The sequence below is a fragment of the Coccidioides posadasii genome, chromosome 3 (genome assembly GCF_018416015.2).
Source record: "Coccidioides posadasii str. Silveira chromosome 3, complete sequence".
In the NCBI taxonomy this organism is placed as follows: domain Eukaryota; kingdom Fungi; phylum Ascomycota; class Eurotiomycetes; order Onygenales; family Onygenaceae; genus Coccidioides; species Coccidioides posadasii.
The window spans coordinates 3,574,824-3,593,141 of NC_089409.1; the positions used below are offsets into that span (position 1 = coordinate 3,574,824).

The window sequence follows — 18,318 nt, forward strand, 5'->3', positions numbered from 1 at the left end:
CGGCGCTTGCAACGACCAAGTCGACACTTTTGTTAAAATGTTGTACAGAAGGTGACAGAATTTGAAACTTAGGACAGTTGTGTGATTCCATGGGAAAAACACATGCTCTTCTGCTTCCTGCCACCCCTTTCTTTCTGTTAGGGATTTAGTGCTGCCCTCATAAGAGGTCCGGGTGATCTGTGTTCTGGCTTTTGTCCTTGAAAACAATGGTAGTAATACTGCCTTCAGTCTTAGGATCCTTCAAGAGAAGAAAAGATAGGATATTCTTTTCTGGCTAATTTTTCATTAAATAGAAGGTATGCATCAGCTTCTGTGGGGTAAAAAGTGAGGAGGCTCTCAATTCAGTGAGTATGCTCCTGGCCTGAAATAGGTTCAAGATACTCCGTAAATATCAAAAATTGCTGAAATCCCGATGAAATTCTTGAGTGAAACTTATAGCATTGGACGGCCGGTCAATATTGATACTGTCAAGGAGATATGAAAATGATCATAGTTAAAATGTTGAGAATCATGAGTTCAACCATTTTGGAATCATCCTATGTGTGTTGTTAGCATGGGAAGGATCTCTAGTTATTTGACAAGGTGGCTTACCAATTTGGAATTTGGGTCTGCTTGTGTCAGGGAATGTGGAAGTATATGGACCACTTCCAAGTAAGAAAATGGGGTCCATGGCCTTGAGATTCTTTTGATTTTATGTTTTTTCCTTGTTCAAAGACTGTCCTTATTAGTTTTAAATCTCCTGAATATGAGATAAATCCGTCTTCATAGTTTCTGACTGCATAAGACCTATAATGGATAATATTATAATTTCATGTATGGGTCAGGTGTCCCTGAAGTTGAAAAGTTACAGGCCTGGACATCATCATGTAGCCATCTGCTGTCCATCATTGTTGCCATTTCCAAGATTGTTTATCAGTTCACCAAGCAGGCCTTGATATGATGCGCAGATATTCAAGTTGCCTCTCAACTATATAATATTGGGCAACTCTTGATGTATTCTTTCAGTAATATGTTAATAACTTATGGTGTATGGTGCAACAGGAATTATAACAATACATTAATCTATGGAACCAGCCCACAAGAGAGCTGTATAATCAAGTATGACCTAGTCTCACTGACACAGTAGGATCCAGTAGATGCAGCTAGAGCACATTTCTGCTTATCAACTTCTGCCTGTTTTCAGATTCCAATGGCGGGTTTCCTTTTCTTTTTTTTTCTTTTTTTTTCTTTTTTTTTTCATTCCATCTGTCACTGGGGTAGGTTATCAGACGCGAGGCATTTGGGGTGACGGGATTCAAGCAGCCAAGTTTAAGGAGGTTAGCACACCTTACAGTAATTCAACCCAAAAACCTATGTTTGCATTAAACTTTCAACAGCTCAGCTATTATATCTCAGGATCTTTTCTTAGAGTGAAAGTTGGCACACAAGAGATCCTAAACCAAAGCCCGCGGGCTCAAAGTTGGTGAAGTTGCTGAACTTCTCAGGCTTGAATGAGATGCAGATGACAATTCCTGCTTTAAGAGTCAATCCACACCACAAGTGATTGAAGGGCGACATATGAATGCTGGCCAGTTGGGTGTCTATCCATGATGCAATCACTGCTGTGCGAAAACAGGCAACCAGTAATATATCTTCAGACAGCAATCCCTTAGTGGATTTAAATTCAATTTTGAATAGATATGTACTTGCCAGTATGGGGGCTCCTTGACCGACAATTCCTTTGGAAAACAACATTGTTGGCATTTGGTGGAGATAATTGTTGCACTTTTTGATGCAGCATCAGAAGTGCATTCAGTGAAAATAAGAGGTTTTTTCCTGTCAATGCACTTCTCTTATCTCCCAGTGGCAATTTGCCTGAGGCTAGCAAGACAATATCTTAGTATATGTCATTCAATACGCTCTGCCAGCTGTAGTACTATGAAAAAGTTAATTATTTTGACAGCTCTATTCCTTGTTCTCAATTCAAGCTGACTTAATATACTGCTGAGAGCCTGAGCCTTTGAACAGGCTGAAGCCATTCAGTAAACTGTGACAATCTTGTCAAGAGTGACGTGGTTTTTCCAAAAGGCTGTACCCAACTTGCTCCCACTTGTGATCTATGAGATGATAAATTAAGCCATTGCTCGCGGAATGAATTGACCAGCAAGCGCCACATGTATATGAACAAGTCTGTTAAACATTTGAGTTCTCTAGCAATAAGTATAAAGAATGCCCATTGAGCATTATTGCTAATAATGATTTTTAGTCTGCTGGATTTGAGATGTCAACAACTGTGCTTTTGGTGGACCAAGGACAATTGATGATCAACTATAAAGGCTATCTTCTGAGTATTGAAGATAATTATGCAAAGCTAATGAAGAGAAATTGGACATGACATGAAGAGGATTACAAATTCACAACCTTGTGAACCTCTTCTTGTGCTTTGTGGTCAGCCCATCCAGATACTTGTTGTAAAGTACTGGATACACCTTCCTTCACAGGTAATGTCAATGTGCAGTCACTGATCAAGCCTTTTGAAGTAATAATGCAATTGTATTACAAACATAATCATTGTGGGACTCAGTGAGCTATACACACACATCAGCAATTTGAACAGAACTTGTTAATAAGAATCAAAGTTCACCTAGTGGAAAATATCATGGGTATGTTGGGGGGATGGCGCAAGGGTTGATTCTGGAACCATTCTAGAACAGCTGATGCTCTTGACTGTTGACAAACCTCTCTAGGCCCACAACCCCTCCAAATGCTTCGAGGGCATTAAGCATTGGAGCTGGGGTTTTGATCATGTGCCATGATTTTCTTGTTTATCTTTGGGAAGATGCCTGCCATTGATCATTCACAGCAATACCCCGTACGCGATCCGAACAAAGGCAGAGAAAATGTTGGAGAACCCTTGTAACCATATCTTCTGTAGTTATACATAACTAGGTAAGGGAGGAATGACATTCAAAAATGTGAATGTCTAACTGGACTAATTGATGGTGCACGGGCTGCTCACTGATAGCCAACAGCTATCATAATACCTCCGTACTCAGAGGCTAAAGGAATCAATTAGAGGGGATAGGAATGAAACTTCAACCTCGTAAGCAACTCATGAAAGGTGACTGATATTTGTGTACTTTCTGTCATACTGCGCTGATCCTCTTGCCTCATGGTGGTATTATGCCGGGATAGAAACGGCTTTGATACGACGTCAAGTCAGATGAAATCTTCAGATAGATATAAGGATTCCTTTTCCAGACTGCCGTGCACAATGTGGTTGTCATAGCCGCGTTCCTAAGATTTTAACATACCAAGCCGAGGCACACTGTAAATGACGTCGAAGATATTCGGCGGATTCCTGGTATAACCAGATATCAGCTACTCTGGACGCGTTCACAATTGCCAGTTCCACTAGTGTGGCGTCCGCACTATTCGGATGGAGGCTCTCCTTTCTTGCATTAATTTTGAGAGATTTCATGGAATACGGACCGAACGAGTGATTCATCGATGACAGCGTGGATCAGCGCATTCTGCCTCTTGGTCTTCCTCTGTCGTGAGCCGTGGCCAGCAGAGATCTAGGTGATCATCAGAAATGGGTCGCTGAGATCCGAGTAGTTAAGAGACAGCTGCCAGCAGGCTATTACAAGCTTGCTGGGTCTCCCTGGCAAACTAACTCCTTCGGCTCACCAGTGAGTTGATTTCTGACAACAGCAAGAGGTCATTCAACCCCGACAGGGAACCGAGAATCCGGCAGATGATTACCTTGTTTATCGTCTTGAGTACCTGGGATACGCAGTGCTGTTTCTTCAATTCGGGATCGTGTGAGCCAGGTTTGCCAGGTCTTTTCTGTGGAGACAAATTCGACCAGTTGGACAATTTGGCCAAGGCGAGAGACAAACTCGATTACAGCAAATCATGGCGACCCAAGAGGGCTTCCCGCCAAGGGAGATCGTTAGTTCGAGCACTTTCAGCGAAAAGCTATTTTGGAGAAGATTGTTAGCTGCTTTATCCATGGATACAACTTCATCATCGCGGTTGCTCACTCGGTTCAGTGGGCATTCGCAATTCATGGCAGTTTACTCCGTAGTATGGTTGTTCAATCGCACTAATCCCTCTAGTCCTGCCTCTCATAGAACTTCCTGAAATCTCATGTCCAGCCTGTGTGGGCTACAGTATCTTCATGCAAAGCACAATTCACAGCTGGCCTGCACACCTCGAGCACGCGACAGAGAACTGAGGAAACACTTCGCACAATCACAAACTAAGTAAAATCTTTCCCATGAAGTACTCCGCATGTATATACTCATAACTCACGATTTCTGTGCCCTATAACTCCAGTCGCGAATAGAATCAAAAAATCATACAAATTAGCGTATAGCGATGGACGATTAGGTCCGGATATTATGTATCTACATTGAATGTACCAAGTGCCAGCATCTTTTCTCATACTCCACCTATCCATCTTGATCTACTTCTTCCAAATACTCCCTTGTTACCGCGTGCCAGCATCCATCTCATACCTCGTCGGCTCTGAGCCTTGAATCTCGACTGCGGGTCCCCCATAGTATTGAATTGGCTGCTCTTTTCCTTGTTCTACTGGAGTAAACGTGTGACTTGGCCCCATAACGGGGCGCTTGCTCCGCCGTTTGAAGTAGAATACGGCCCCAAGAATAATAAGAGCTCCTACAATGGCTCCTATAGCAATGCCGACCTTCGCCCCGGTGCCGAGACCGCTGTCATCCTTGTCGTCGGTCGGAGGGCCCGGCGTCGATTCGGGTGATTGCGGTGATAAATCACGTTCTAAAGGTTGCCAATAATTCTCCCATGATCTCTGAAACTGGCCTTCGGGGTCAAAATATGAAAGTGTGTTGGCGCGGTCGGGAATATCTTCAAGTTGTTTACCCAGACCTTCAAGCTGGCTGCCTGGCCCGGGAGCCTGCGCGAGCCATGTCATTTTTGATAACCAGTTTCTCCCAAGAAAAGCGGCTTGGAGAAAAGCTCGTCCAAGGTGATAGTTATCATCATTCTCTGTGAGGCTAAAGGGGTAGCATGGAAAATATATTTTCGGTGACTCCGTAATCGGTGACTCGAGGGTGAGATTTAGTAGCGCAAAGGGAACTTTAATGACCACATTATCCTCCGCACCGCTCGCGGGAGGAAAGGTGAAGCTAAGATAAGCAGGCGACGACGTTATCGACTTATAAAGAGGATCATCCGTTTTCCACAGATAATAGCTTAATTCTGAATCCCACTCAACTGGCAGGTGCTTCACAATTTCTTCGCAGGTTTGTGCAGGCAAAAACATATACGGCAATGTCGCGTCCGGGTAAACGGTAACATGGTCATCGGAGGATGTACCGGTAACCAACAGGTTGTCTTTCTTCTTAAAAGGGAATGGAGAGCCGCCGGTTTGGACACCGATTCCGATATCGAGGAGGCGAAATGTAGTTTCGGCGGAGGTTGTATATGGCCCGATGATTCTTCCTTTGTCGTATCCGCCAAACACCAATGAGCCGACATAGTCGTGGGCTGCAGACCCTATTTGCAACGTGTATGAATACGACGGTATGATATCCTGATCATACAGACCTCCGGGGTAGATATAAGTGCGCAATGCACCCGTTCTCGAGGAGCTTGTCGTAAATTCTTGTACAGTTTTGTCGCCTCCAAGAGCCAGCAGGCCAACGGGTGGGCCGTAGGTAATGCCTTTTGCCGTGGTGATGGTCACATTGTCGACAGCGACTAGGCTGGTATTCCACACCGTGATATCGTTGATCGTAAGCCCTTGGATATTGAAATCGCACTCTCCACTGGTCTGGTTCATTGGAGGGTTTTCATAAGAGCCTGGCCAACTGATGGCCATTGTCGATTTCGCTGTGATATCCCACTTGCCCCCTTTGCCGCAGATTCCATCTCTTTCATGAGGTTCGCATGCCTCGGGAACCAGAATCTGCGACGCGTATCTTGAGCCCGGGTAAAGATCCAAATCTGTGGACTGGAGATTGTAACGCAGAGTTTCATCCACCCCTCCCACAGATACCTTAACTGCCTGCCAGGGTCCGTCTGGCCCATATTTGGTCGAGCTCCATGGAACTGCAAAATTTGCCGCACCAAATACCAAGCCGACACGAAGACAGGCAATCCAAAGCAAAGGAGTTAGATTCATCGTGAGCGGTCGGCCTCGTTTTCTTGCTCACGAGACCGGCGTTGAGAACTCAATATCTTCGCCAACGAGTGACTGAACGAGCACTTGTTGTCTCACGTTCATATGGAGAAGGACGAGAAAGTTGAGAAAGAGATACACCAAAAAGTGTGCTGAGGTGGGCCGAGATCAGAACCTCTTAACGTGTTGATATTATCCACACAAGGAATAGTCCCCCAGGCCCAGGATAGCGGGAATGAAGCAGAAAGTCCTCTCTCCAGGACCAAAAATTCCAACCAGCCTTGCGGCCCCGGGCTGTTTTAGAGGCTCCATAGCCACTAAACAATCCGAAAGGGGGCGACGCCATAAACTCTGATTTTGGCAAGTCTTCGTCTCTTTTGGGGTCATCCACAAGCGAACTAACAGATTTCAATATTAATGACCGAAGGCGATGCCCAATTCCCCTGCTGCAGTTTTGGATAGGGCCAATCGTGTTGGTGGGTTAGATGTTGGCCCGCTAGCCCGTCGGAGCCGAGCGCGGTGCTCCCGTGCAGAACCACAAATCAGCAGCGGACCAAGCTGTTGGCTCCATAAAAAGAGGGAGAGCTAGCAGGGGTCAGCGACTCAGCGCCAGTCGATGTTGCAAACACCGTTTGTCATGCGCAAGGATGTTTGGGTGACGATCTCGAAACGCATATTACAAAGCAAAACTGTCCCTCCAGGGCCTGAGCGGCTGATGCCACCCTGTCATGGACAGAGAGAAAGCTCTTGGTTCAGGCCTATCATTCCCTACGGAGCGCATGAATGCGATTATGTTGGGACTTCGGAAATGCAATGAGACATCGAACTCATGAAGTCCATCTCCCTTCTTTTATTTAGTGGCGTTTTCACCAGCCTGGTCGCAGAGGGCATCTCTATCAGTACTCGGTGGAAAACGGACCTTCGGACGGAATGGCTGTGTTGGTGCGGGCTCTTTGTCGCTCTCTCGGCTTTCCGACATCATAGCAGCAGAAGTAGTGGAGGGACTTCGAGCCAGATTCATGATCAGCCAGAGAGCGCCAACACGACAGTAAGCTGGAAGCTATGGATTGCTGCCTTTTTCCTGTCTGTGTCGCGAAGTCTAGGATTATTTTTTGAGACAAACTGGTTGTTGGTCTGGTACCCCATTCCGTTTATCCGTATTTATAGTGTTGCTGCTTCTCATGGAAACCATTGCTGGACGCAAAAACATGTTGCTGACTTTTATGTCGTGAAGCCTTTCGTATCCAGCCTGGTGTATCTGTTCCTGTTGCAAAAGTCGACAGGACCTGAGTCCGTGCTCCCAATCCCCGGGGCTGCCAGCGAACAACCCACAAAATCTAGCTCGCCATCATGGTTCAAAGCTATCGGGATGACGGCAGTGGGGCTTTGCGCTTCTACGCTCCTCTCTTTCGCCTCCTCTGCGAAAATGGCACCCTATATCGTTAGCATTGGATTTGTAGTTTCGCGGACAGCTAGTTTCGTTTTGCTTTCAAGCAATGGAAATTATGGCATTCGTTCGAATGATGAGCAGAGCGGAACGCTACGGACGATTGTTCGTCTTGAGGCGTTAGCTTTCCGAGTCCTAAGTATCACAACCATTTTCATGGTTGTGCTACCTCCTCGGATAAATCTTTCGCTTGCGGCCGCTGGACAGGCTTTGATTCTGGCTTTGGAGACAGCTGTTGTGTTACTTCTGGTGTGTTTTTTCTGCGTTTAGTGGAATAACTCTGTGCTTATGCTTACTATTGTTTAGATTTTATTCGGATGCACGGTCTCCTCCTCGACTTTGGAGGCTTTTTCCACAACAAGCGTACAAAGCCTCATCGGTACTTCGCCTCAGAGTTTAACTGCAGCAACAGTCTCCCTGGTTTCTGTCGTGCAGTGTCTTTTAGGCTTGCCTGCATATTTCCGATCCCAAGGTCAGCTAATTGTCCTCCTTCTACTCCTTCCTAGCATCATTGGTATAATTCGTAGTATCCATCATTTTCCGCGACCCGTCGTGAAAAACGTTCCCAACCCACCGCAGGCCGGAACGTCCGGTATGCACCCTATTGAAAGACTAGCTTTTGAAGCGGAGGCTGCTTTCAAAAAGACGCTTTCGCGGCAGTCGGAAACTCTAGAGGATGCCATAACAGAATACATCCGCAGATACCACCGAGCACCTCCACCCCATTTCGATAAATGGTTTGAAGCTGCTCGCCGACAGAACTTTGTTCTGATTGATGAATTCGATATCATTATGAGAGGACTTGAGCCATTTTGGGGTGTATCTCCATCAGACCTTCGCGGTAGAGTAAAGTCCGCTTTTGCAGCCGGCGACAGGTCTTTGATACGTTTTGAGGTCAAAGGCCATCGAGCCTCGTATTCTATGGCTGAGGCTGCTCAATGGGTGGGATCCCAAGTACGGAGCTGGTTCACCGCAGAAATGCTAGACACTTTGTCCGATTTTGTTTTCGCGGTCAACTGCTTTGATGAGCCAAAAATGGTCGTCCCTCATGACATTTTGGACAAGGCAATCGAGCGCGCACGGAACAATTCCGTAGTTCAACCCAGCGAAAATGAAAAGCTTGGTCAATCCGTCAATTTTCTTAAGTTGGGGAGCCAAAATCCGTGGGATGTCCTGGTTTTGTCATGCCCAGTAGAGTCTCCAGCGCGACAGTTCTCCAAGCCCCCATCATCGTACACCATGTCGGAGCTCGGCTTCCTTTCGAATGTCAGCATGAGCAAAGATGTATGCTTTGCTCCTGAGCTTCGAGACCTACATGCGTTTCTTAGACATCCCGAAACGCTTAATTTGGCCCATTCGCTCTTCCCAATTTTCTCAACCGCAAAACCATCATCTTTTCAGGATGTTCTCTACCCAGCTCCGTGGTATGATGCTAAGGTCGACATGCATGAGTACAAGGAGCAAGAGGATATGGACTGGGAGGAGAAAGAAGACACGCTATACTGGGTAGGTTCCACCACAGGCGGACGTACAACGATGGAGAACTGGAAATTCTTCCAGCGACAGAGACTTGGCTTGATGGTAAAGGATAAAGATCGAACCATCCAGTTCATGAAGAAAGTGAAAGCGCCAGTGGGCGGTGAAGCTGCCGAGGCCCCTTACACATGGCAGGCGTACAATTCAACGATATCTGAAATCTCTTCATCCCTCAAAGTGCGGATCTCGAGCGTGATCCAGTGCGATGATGACGCATGTAAGGACCAAGAAGCGGCTTTTAACACATCGTCCAATCGAGACAGCCTCGGAGCGGGCTACCTCTCACGATACAACCTAGATATCGACGGCAATGGCCTAAGCGGACGATATTACCGCCTTCTTCGCTCAAAATCCGCCGTGCTCAAGCAAACCATTCTCCAGGAATGGCATGACGACCGCCTGGCTCCTTGGGTTCACTACATCCCCGTGAATATGAATCTGACGGATCTCCCGGAGATGGTCCGATATCTGGTCCATGAGCCGGAGGGCAAAGAGCTGGGAAAGAAAGTTGCCAGCAACAGCCGGGAATGGATGGGAAAAGCCTTTCGAAAGGAAGACTTTAAGCTGACGTTCTGGAGACTCCTTTTGGAGTATGGACGAATCATGCATGACGATCGGAACGATATGAAATGTTGCTAGCCGTGTTTTTCTGTTTCCACACTGCTTGTATAGTAGGGATGTTGCCGTTAGACTGTTGTAAATCGACCAGAATTGACATTCATCATATAATAGAACGTCGCAGTCGATGCTCTCGGTCCCGCGTTCTGATTTGTCGGGATAGTTTTGCCGTTTCGGGATGTGCGCGCTCGGCGGACATGCGAACCTTTCCCCAATGCGGCCACGACATCCTCCCGCTCACCACCGCGCCGCCTGAACTTGAGACGGACGCATCGCTATCTGGTTGACCGTCGCACCGGAATCCTCATCTTCATTTGGTAGCTGGTTAGCTTATTGAAGCCTTCACTCTGCTGTGCTCGACGTTGCGGGGAAGGGCACAATGGCAATAATGCTCGCCTCTTCCCCCCCGGGGGTACACGACCCTTATCCACCATGATAAGGTGACTTATCGCGTGAATATTTCCGGTTTTTGATAATGTCTTGAGGGAGATACGAATGTATCTACCACACTCGTCGCATGGCTCATCTAACCTTACTGCCTGCTTGAAAGATAAAAATACCGTGATATCCCACTGGATCGTACGCATCATGTCCGTCAAGCTTCGAGCCTTGTGCAACATCGACCTTCATCTTTATCACCCCGGCCTAGTCTTCTATCAACTCGTCTGGGAGTTGTGCGCCCCTTGTCATTTATGCCCTAGCCCTTTCCCAAGGCTTCTTGCGCTCCATGCGAAGTAAATAGGTGTCGTCCTATCCTGGTCACATACATCGCTGGAGCTCCTCCCACCTGCTTCAATTATCCCATTCTACCACCTACAGCTCACGGGAATGCTCTGACAAACCGGGCGCCATCTTTTATGTTTTGCTTCTGCTACAATCCTGCGCCTGTTTCCTTGCATCTCATTTTTAATGTCTTGAGCTAGACCCAAGCCTGATAACAAATACCAGCGCACATAAACTTTCTGACAACAATGGACACTTCAATCTTTGTTTTCGGGGGCATCTTGGTTGCCATTACGGCAACATATCTATTCCTCCATAAAACGCAGCGCGAGCGCCTTGTTTATGGATTAAAAACCCGTGGTAGAAAGGTTTCATCGGCAGGAACTCCTCCTCGAGATCTTGCCCCTGAGAAGCAGCTTTCCGGCCCACTTTATGGGGATGTTCTACCGCCCCTGCGCCGGGAAGCACTGTACGATGTTGCTAGGACCGGCATTTCAGTTAAAGACGTCCTCGCTCCGAAAGATCTGGGCGATTCCGATGTGGTACGATCGATTCTGCCACTGACAGCAAATTATCGGACTTGTACGGAAGTTAAATTTACTCCCCCAGGATTCTCCACCGACGAAATTAGAGCTTTGGGGAACTTCCCCGACTATGCTACTCTGAGCGGTATTCCTTTGCCGAGCGTTTATGAGGAGTTCGATATCGATAAAGCTCTGCCCAGACCATATCGACCATTCCGTTGGAATTATCATCAAACTATGTGTAAGCATGTTCTGTGCGTACTCCTGTTTCGTTGAGGTTCGCTGACATGATGAGTAAAGCGCTCACGAAGATGGAGCCAGATTGGTGGCTTGAACTCGAGAATACATACAAGAGCCGTGTTGCGCACCGAAAAATATTACATGCCAAACATGGCAAGTCTGTTCTCGATAGACTTCCGGGTTCTGAGCTGGCGTGCAAGGAGCTCATGGAGATGGTGATACAGTTCCTCTGCGCCAGGTACCCACGATACTTTTCTCTTTCGGAGGACAAAAGGTATTTCACAAATGGCATTCTTGATACAGTCGAGGACCTTCATACGAAGGACCCCCTTGTTTTCTTGATGGATAATGTCCCTGAGGACTTTGGGATAATGCTGAGAGACGACAAAACTGGAAACTATGTCTTACGGGCAGGGTCGATATGCTCTTCCCTGGGATGGAATTTGAGTACGAAAATGGGCATGCAGCTACATGAGATCCACGAGCCTATTCCAGACTATAAGGAGAAGATGCAGTTCTCTATGGATCGGTACGTTCGCATGTCCCAAATGGTGCATTATTTATTTGCTAACCTAACTATATAGGTACTTTGCCAAAATGCCAACTGATAAGCCCATCCAGCGTGGCTCATGGGGACTTGAAGTCGAACAACCGCTCTTCATGCCTCCTGGTGACCCTCATGAACTCCACCGACTTTCCCAGTCCGACTCCCTCCAGCTCTCTTCTTGCTACCTTCGCGTCGACTGGCAAACTCTCCGTCGTCTCCCACTCTCTGGCTCCATCATATTTAACTTCAAGGCACTTTTCACGCCTGTAACAGAGTTCCGTGACGAGCCAGGCATTCCAGCGCTTGTGGCGAAGATTCTGAGGGAGGGGAAGAGAAATATTATGGAATATAAGAATACATGGCATGTAGAGCATGTAGTGTTGCCAGCCTTGGACCAGTGGGCGAAAGAGCAGGAGGAGAAAGGTATCATTGAGAAGGACTGGAATGTTACGACTCTGGAGGATAGTCCATATTTTAAGGGATGGGAGGAGAAATGGCACCGCCAGCAAGGGTTTTAAGCTCCTTTTGGGCGTCTTTTACGTTGTGTTTGTTTCCTTTTTTTTTTTTTTTTAACCATCAGGTAGGGAGTTTGATTTTTGACGGATTTGTTTGATATGTAGGGGTTGAAGCCCGTATGTCTTGTATAAATGATTATTCTCGGAATGTACGGAGAAGATTGGGATATTTTGGATATTGGATGGAACAAGACATAGACCATCAAAACATGTGGTTTTTCTGCATATATCCTTTGCATCCAGTTAATACCGAAAGCAAATGGCACCTTGTTCGATTTTTAAACGTTTCTCCAAGGAGGGTTTGCGACAATGACAAGAGACTATCCGCCCTAGTAGTTTCAAGGTTATGTCGCTCGATCACGTCCACCTTTCATTAGAAGTCTGAGAAACAGGCTTAGCTATCGAGTTTCAGTAAAAGCCGATAGAGAAGCTGCAGTGGAGCACTGAATCCTCCGAGTCGCGAACCGCGTCAAGCCAAATATATGCGTCCTCCTTCCAATATATATATTTGCGGGCTTTGTGAGGGGTCACTGCAAGGTGTGTGAGGATGCTGGTTCAATGAAGTGCTCGAGATTTCTCCGTGCTCGAGATTTCAGGTCCTTGAGGATCTTCGTCGGGTGAATCTCAGGGCTCAGGGCGTGGCGGCGAGCATAGGAATCAAGACATAGGTGATAATCTCCGCGCTCAATCATCTCCCCGTTGCGATTCCCTTTCACTCACTTCTCCGTTCTCATCTTGGTCGCTGTCCCTATCGATATCTTCTAGCTCTTCGCCCAGTGGGCTCACTCTCTCCTCCAGCATATCCAAATCCTCCAAAATCCGCCTGGCAGGCAGCTTCCACAGACTTGTACCACATACGCGATCTTTGGTAAGCAGGTCGTCCACGAACTGATCCATATACGTCAAGACAAACCCATCCTTTGTTCTTCTCTTCAGCTTCCTATAATCCGACAACAACGGCTCAAGAACATTATATACCTCTACCGGCTCAAATGTCAACCGAATGTAAAAGGCCGCAAGCGCACGTAGGTACTTAAAATCCCCCACTGACTTCAACACCGCTGCTCCATCACCATCATCCTCATCACCATTATCATCGTCATCCTCTGCCGGGTCATGAAAGTTCAAATATTCGAGCACAACCTCCCTTTCCGGCGCAAGCTGCAGCAGCTTAAACGCTAGACAGAGAAACGGCGTCGGCTTCTGGTTGGCACCGTACGTTCCACCAATATAACCAAGTTCAACAGCTCGGTCGCAGAGAGTGGCAGCATTTAGGCCGAAACATTGCTCTTTCCAGTAGTACGAGTCTGTGATGCGGTCGCGGACGGCTTTTTCGAAGAGAGTGGCGGGATTGACGCCGCGGACTAAGGGGCCGGTATAGCCACGGTTGTCGAGGAGGGCGCTGGCATCGGCGCGGTGGGTAGCCATCTGGTTCGAATGGTAGTAGATAGGAGAGATCGGTTTCTAGAGCACTGGGCGTTAGAGTCGAAATGGATGGGCTTCAAGCTGAGCTGCTTTGAAGCTGCGAATTTTACGTTGTCGTAACTTTGATACCGTATTTTAACGATAAGGCTTGGATTTTATCGATAAGGCTGTTGGCCGGGCAACCGGACTGAGGAAAACAATGACGCCGGGAAGCTCATCATCGCATAGTCGCAAAGATCCAACAAGAGGATATCTAACGGGACCCAGACCTGACTCTTTATGAAAGACGCTTCAAAATTTGATTTCCTCGATGCCGATGTCGCCTCTATCCATTCCGTCGGGATAAGTAGAAGCGTCAACAAACTGGACGCTTCAGCAGAGCCATGGTCCTGGTCACCTCCGGCACCATATCGGTCGCAATATCATCGTCAATCATCGGGATTTTTACGGTTCTCCTCTTTCTATCAGGCTATGTGCTGCAGCAGCAATCAGTCCGCAACATAAAAGCCGCCCTGCCTAGATACACACCTGCTACCACTCCAACTTTCGTTGCCACAATCTCGCCAGAGCCTGGATGGCGGAGAGAAGATGGCTTTGCCAATGATAAAGGCAACATGTTTGCACCGCAGGGGCTCAAAGATACAGGTCCTTTTGACATCCTTCCGAATTACAAATTGGACTCCCAACAGGTTCCGATAGGCAGCAGCATAGACATAAATCTTGCCGATAGGCAAGCCTATCTTCAAGTTCTATCCAAACCAAGCGCGGCGGATATCTGTTCCACGCTCCTTTTGGCTAAAATATTGGCTTCAAACAGCACTCTTGCCACGGACCGAATAATCATCTATCCAGAATCATGGGACATGAGTGCCCCGACCGCCAATATCGCTGCAGCATTGCGCATCCTTCGAACATCTAGCGAGCGATATAATGTTATTTTACACGCAATAGACATGAGTGACCCAAGGGATAGACATCCCTCCATAACGCGCTTGTTGAAAAGAGCGTCGGCCAAATTAAAAATCTATGAGCGAATTCTGTATTTGCGGGCTCCTGGGGTGGCCGTTGACACGGGAAAGCTCGATCGGTTAATGAATATCCCAGAAAAGGACGATCTGGCATCAGAAGCTTCTTCACCATCGCCATGGTGGCGGCTGTTATTCGATAGACACATGAAGACTAGGGTGAGGACGTGGATTCCCACTGAACTAACTGTTATAAACGCCGACTTGCCGCCAGCTGTCCTCATTACATCGAAGTATCTTCGCCCTGGGATACTATCGCGCCGCACCCATGTACTCGGCTCGTCAATACGATCGAATCATGTGAATTCCGTGATGGGCGTGCTCAATGGCTACAAGGATGGAGCGCGCCAAAAAGAGCCGGCATATGTTTATTTTGAAAAGAATAAGAATCGATTACAGGAGCGAAGTAGCTTGTTTTACTTGGAATGGAGGCAGAATTTGGAAGGCGTTTGTCAGGGAATTGACTTGAGCGATTGATCTATCCTTTCTTTTTTTTTTTTTTTTTTTTTTTGGCTTTTTTGTGTGTGAGACAGTGACGACTTTATGATTTTGGACAACTTGCTTCATCGGTATAGTTAAAGGTTTTCTTTGGGCCATTTATTCCGCCATATTACATATTATGGGTTTGATGATTGACAGGTTGGGAGTTCTGAAACTGAGAGGCATCTTGTATTTCAAGTAGCTAGCGGGACAAAAGATGATATCTATGAAACGGGATCTATGCAGTACCTTGGCGAGCACGAAATCCATTCATTCTTTTTAGGGACGTCCTTGATCATGACTTCTTATCGTAAAATAATGGTACTATGGTTTCGTACGTATTTACTCCGTACTTACTGTACAAACATATATCAACGGCGTGGGCATGGTGCATTTCACAAATCCGCGTACTCAAAATCCCTACCACGCCCATTTCCCTTTGTGATGCCCAATAATCACGATCACCAACGCCGCAGTAGGAAGCAAGGGGGGTATATAAAAAGCAAATATGAACCAACCCGGAAACGCCTAGCCCCTCCCCAGATCCAGGTCGCTACTGTGCGTACGCCGCTCAAAGTGGCGGAATTCCAATTTCATAGCCTAGTAGTACTTCTGTGGTCGCACCCTCCCAGCCTCTGTTTCCGCTTGTGGAAATCAAGTATCTACACGCAGAGTCAAGGTAAAGCTGGGAAATAGTGCCGGTGCGGTGACCGGGGATGATAAGGAATGGTACCGTGGAGGGGCGGGTGGACTGGTCGTCTTTGAGGTCGTAGAGACGGAGGATATCGTGGGATGCACTTATGACAGTCAGCTTGGAGCCTTGCTAGAACTCGCAATAAAGGCATGAAACGTAGCGAAGGAGCAGGACAGAGAAGCGTAGGAGGCCAACATACCAAATTAGATGCCTTCCATTCGGCATTGCCTTCAGCGCAGACACTGCGCCACTGCCCTGAGGAAATTTAAACGTCCTCTGAGCTTCTCGCAGGCCTTTATGTAAACTATACTCTTCCACAGTCCCGTTGCGACGTCCGGCGTAGATGTAATTCCCGTCTGGTGACCAGCAAGCATTCATACACCACGGAGGTGTGTTTCGGGGCACTATCCGGGCAATTGGATCTGGCTGTCTACGGTCCCAGACACGTATTGTTCCGTCGATGGATGCGCATAGGAACGTCGTGTCGCGAACGATGTTGGAGCCGGACTCTGGAGATAAATCGGGTATTGTTTTTGACGCAGTTGAGGACTCTAAGTCTTCTGCATGGGGAAGGCCGTTAGTCAAGGATTCTATGGTGCCATTGGGAAGATTGCCATCATGCAAAGATGGTGGCTTTTCTTCCTGAGTACCTGCTAAGGTCGCGGAGTCAGAGGCGAATTGATGGTTTAAAGTCCCGTTTAGTTGAGCGTCCGGTTCCGTTCGCGCATTAGCTTCCTCTTCCTCTCTACTTTGCCGTATGCCGTTAGTAATCGCTTGCGACATTTCATCGTCGGCCTCTGCCTCGAAAGCACCTCCGGAAGGAACCTCTGGGTCGCCAGTCGCGTTATCGTCTCCGAATAATGAATCAGCTTCGAAGAGAGAATCGGCAGGAGATGTTGCCGATTGACCCAGCTCTGGTCCCGAACCATGCGCATTCGTTCCGCCATTCAGCGTGCTGGAGCCAGATGTCTTCACATAGTCCTTAGAGGAAAATGTACCATTCATTATTGGGTATTCTCCACTTTCCTGTGGCACAGGTAAGGCTGATTCTGGTCGAATTTCGATAGCGGATATTTGTCCAACAGAGGCTCCGAACGTCCGTCGGGTTTGTCCAGTATTCAAGTCCCAGTCGAAGACCTTCTTGTCCCAGCTTCCAGACAACAAAGATTGTTCGTCCGCCGTTAGGCAAAGAGTGGAGACAGCGGAAGTATGTTGCTGGAGAAGAGCGATTTCTTTTCCTTCGTCGTGCCGTACTGATTGTAACCGAATACCGCCGGACTCCAGGCCGGAAAGAAGCCAGAGTCCCTCTGACTGCGGGGCCAAGGAGTAGACCGGCGACAGCGCATTTCCATCCATGTTCTCCCAGTATGTCATTAAAACGCCGGCCTTCACGACGCTGTCGACAAAGGGATGCCTCTGGGCCACAGTCAACATGAGCTTGCTGTTGATCGAGTCGGCCCAATTAAACTTCCGAATGTATCCATCAGATCCCCCACTAAACACCCAGCGCATATCCGCCGTGGCCGCCACTGCATTTATCGAGGTGCTGTGTGGTGCTGCTGTTGTAGGCACAATATCGTAAGTGGAGGCGGTCACTGCTTCGGGCCGGGGAACGGGGCGCAAATGCAAGGAAGCGTCGGGAGTGGCTGTTGATGGAGAGGGTTGTGTCAGGACGACCTGCGGATTCTGCATGTTTTGGCTTTCGGAGGCCATGCTGGAGTTGGAGGGGCTTTCAGGGTCGGCATCGACATCCATGTCATCGGCATCTCTCATAGTCTCGTCCATGTCGTTGTCAGAGCTGCCATCTTGTGACCCTGGGGGTGGGTGTTAGGAGGGGTTGAATGGATGAAAGACGGAGTGTTTTGCTGCTTACCCGCAAGGTCACGGTCGTCATCTTCTTCCATCATTGAAGGCATGTTTCGGAGTGGGATGATTAACTACCGGTTTGCAACTTACACTGGCCCAAACTTACAATAGTAGGATGGCTGAACCAGGATTCAAAGAAGCGCATGTATCATGGTAAGAATGACATCTGAATTGCGTGTTTGCATGAGAGAAGGTGGGTATCAGAAAGCTTTAAACAATGTGCAACATCGCATGGGATCATCACATCTTCATACTCTTTAAATTGGCTGAGGAATTAACTAGAAGCCATCTCCATTCAATTCATCTGCTTGCTGGCTTTCGTCTGAACTTCCTTGACGCCGGAATTCGGAGAAAGCAGCCATCCGACAGTTAAACTACAGGTGCGCTAGGCAGCCCACGTGAACAGCTTTAATGCGACGACTGCTGCTGCTTCCACAGAGTAGACCGCGTAATGTTTGGTGATCGCGTCCTATTGCTGGATAAATGAAATAACCAGGGAGATCGCGCATACAGGGGGAAACCTCTGTTGCTAA

At 47.6% G+C, this 18,318-nt stretch overlaps 6 protein-coding genes across 6 annotated transcripts; 3 read left to right on the forward strand and 3 right to left on the reverse strand.

Moving 5' to 3' along the window:
• Positions 1 to 4,474: 4,474 nt before the first annotated feature.
• On the reverse strand, positions 4,475 to 6,148 carry D8B26_006080 (uncharacterized protein; the record flags this gene model as incomplete). The annotated part of the gene is made up of 1 exon (XM_003069911.2): positions 4,475 to 6,148. The coding sequence occupies one exon, from the start codon at positions 6,146 to 6,148 to the stop codon at positions 4,475 to 4,477; it is 1,674 nt and encodes a 557-aa protein (XP_003069957.1).
• A 785-nt stretch (positions 6,149 to 6,933) lies between these two features.
• D8B26_006081 (uncharacterized protein) lies at positions 6,934 to 9,843 on the forward strand. Its single transcript, XM_066125085.1, has 3 exons — positions 6,934 to 7,277; positions 7,380 to 7,841; positions 7,899 to 9,843. Exons 1-3 carry the CDS (start codon positions 6,975 to 6,977, stop codon positions 9,765 to 9,767), a joined length of 2,634 nt encoding a protein of 877 aa, XP_065981166.1. The 5' UTR covers positions 6,934 to 6,974; the 3' UTR covers positions 9,768 to 9,843.
• An 874-nt stretch (positions 9,844 to 10,717) lies between these two features.
• D8B26_006082 (uncharacterized protein) lies at positions 10,718 to 13,584 on the forward strand (the record flags this gene model as incomplete). The annotated part of the gene is made up of 3 exons (XM_003069909.2): positions 10,718 to 11,234; positions 11,294 to 11,762; positions 11,818 to 13,584. 3 exons carry the CDS (start codon positions 10,718 to 10,720, stop codon positions 12,296 to 12,298), a joined length of 1,467 nt encoding a protein of 488 aa, XP_003069955.1. The 3' UTR covers positions 12,299 to 13,584.
• Positions 12,808 to 13,723, reverse strand: D8B26_006083 (uncharacterized protein; the record flags this gene model as incomplete). The annotated part of the gene is made up of 1 exon (XM_003069908.2): positions 12,808 to 13,723. One exon carries the CDS (start codon positions 13,721 to 13,723, stop codon positions 12,980 to 12,982), a length of 744 nt encoding a protein of 247 aa, XP_003069954.1. The 3' UTR covers positions 12,808 to 12,979.
• A 380-nt stretch (positions 13,724 to 14,103) lies between these two features.
• On the forward strand, positions 14,104 to 15,398 carry D8B26_006084 (uncharacterized protein; the record flags this gene model as incomplete). Its single annotated transcript, XM_003069907.2, has 2 exons — positions 14,104 to 15,151; positions 15,385 to 15,398. The coding sequence occupies 2 exons, from the start codon at positions 14,104 to 14,106 to the stop codon at positions 15,396 to 15,398; spliced, it is 1,062 nt and encodes a 353-aa protein (XP_003069953.2).
• Positions 15,399 to 15,547: 149 nt separating this feature from the next.
• SPT8 (Transcription factor spt8) lies at positions 15,548 to 17,911 on the reverse strand. The gene is made up of 3 exons (XM_003069906.2): positions 17,793 to 17,911; positions 16,119 to 17,733; positions 15,548 to 16,022 (listed from the first exon to the last, which is right to left on the reverse strand). Exons 1-3 carry the CDS (start codon positions 17,833 to 17,835, stop codon positions 15,797 to 15,799), a joined length of 1,884 nt encoding a protein of 627 aa, XP_003069952.1. The 5' UTR covers positions 17,836 to 17,911; the 3' UTR covers positions 15,548 to 15,796.
• Positions 17,912 to 18,318: the final 407 nt, after the last annotated feature.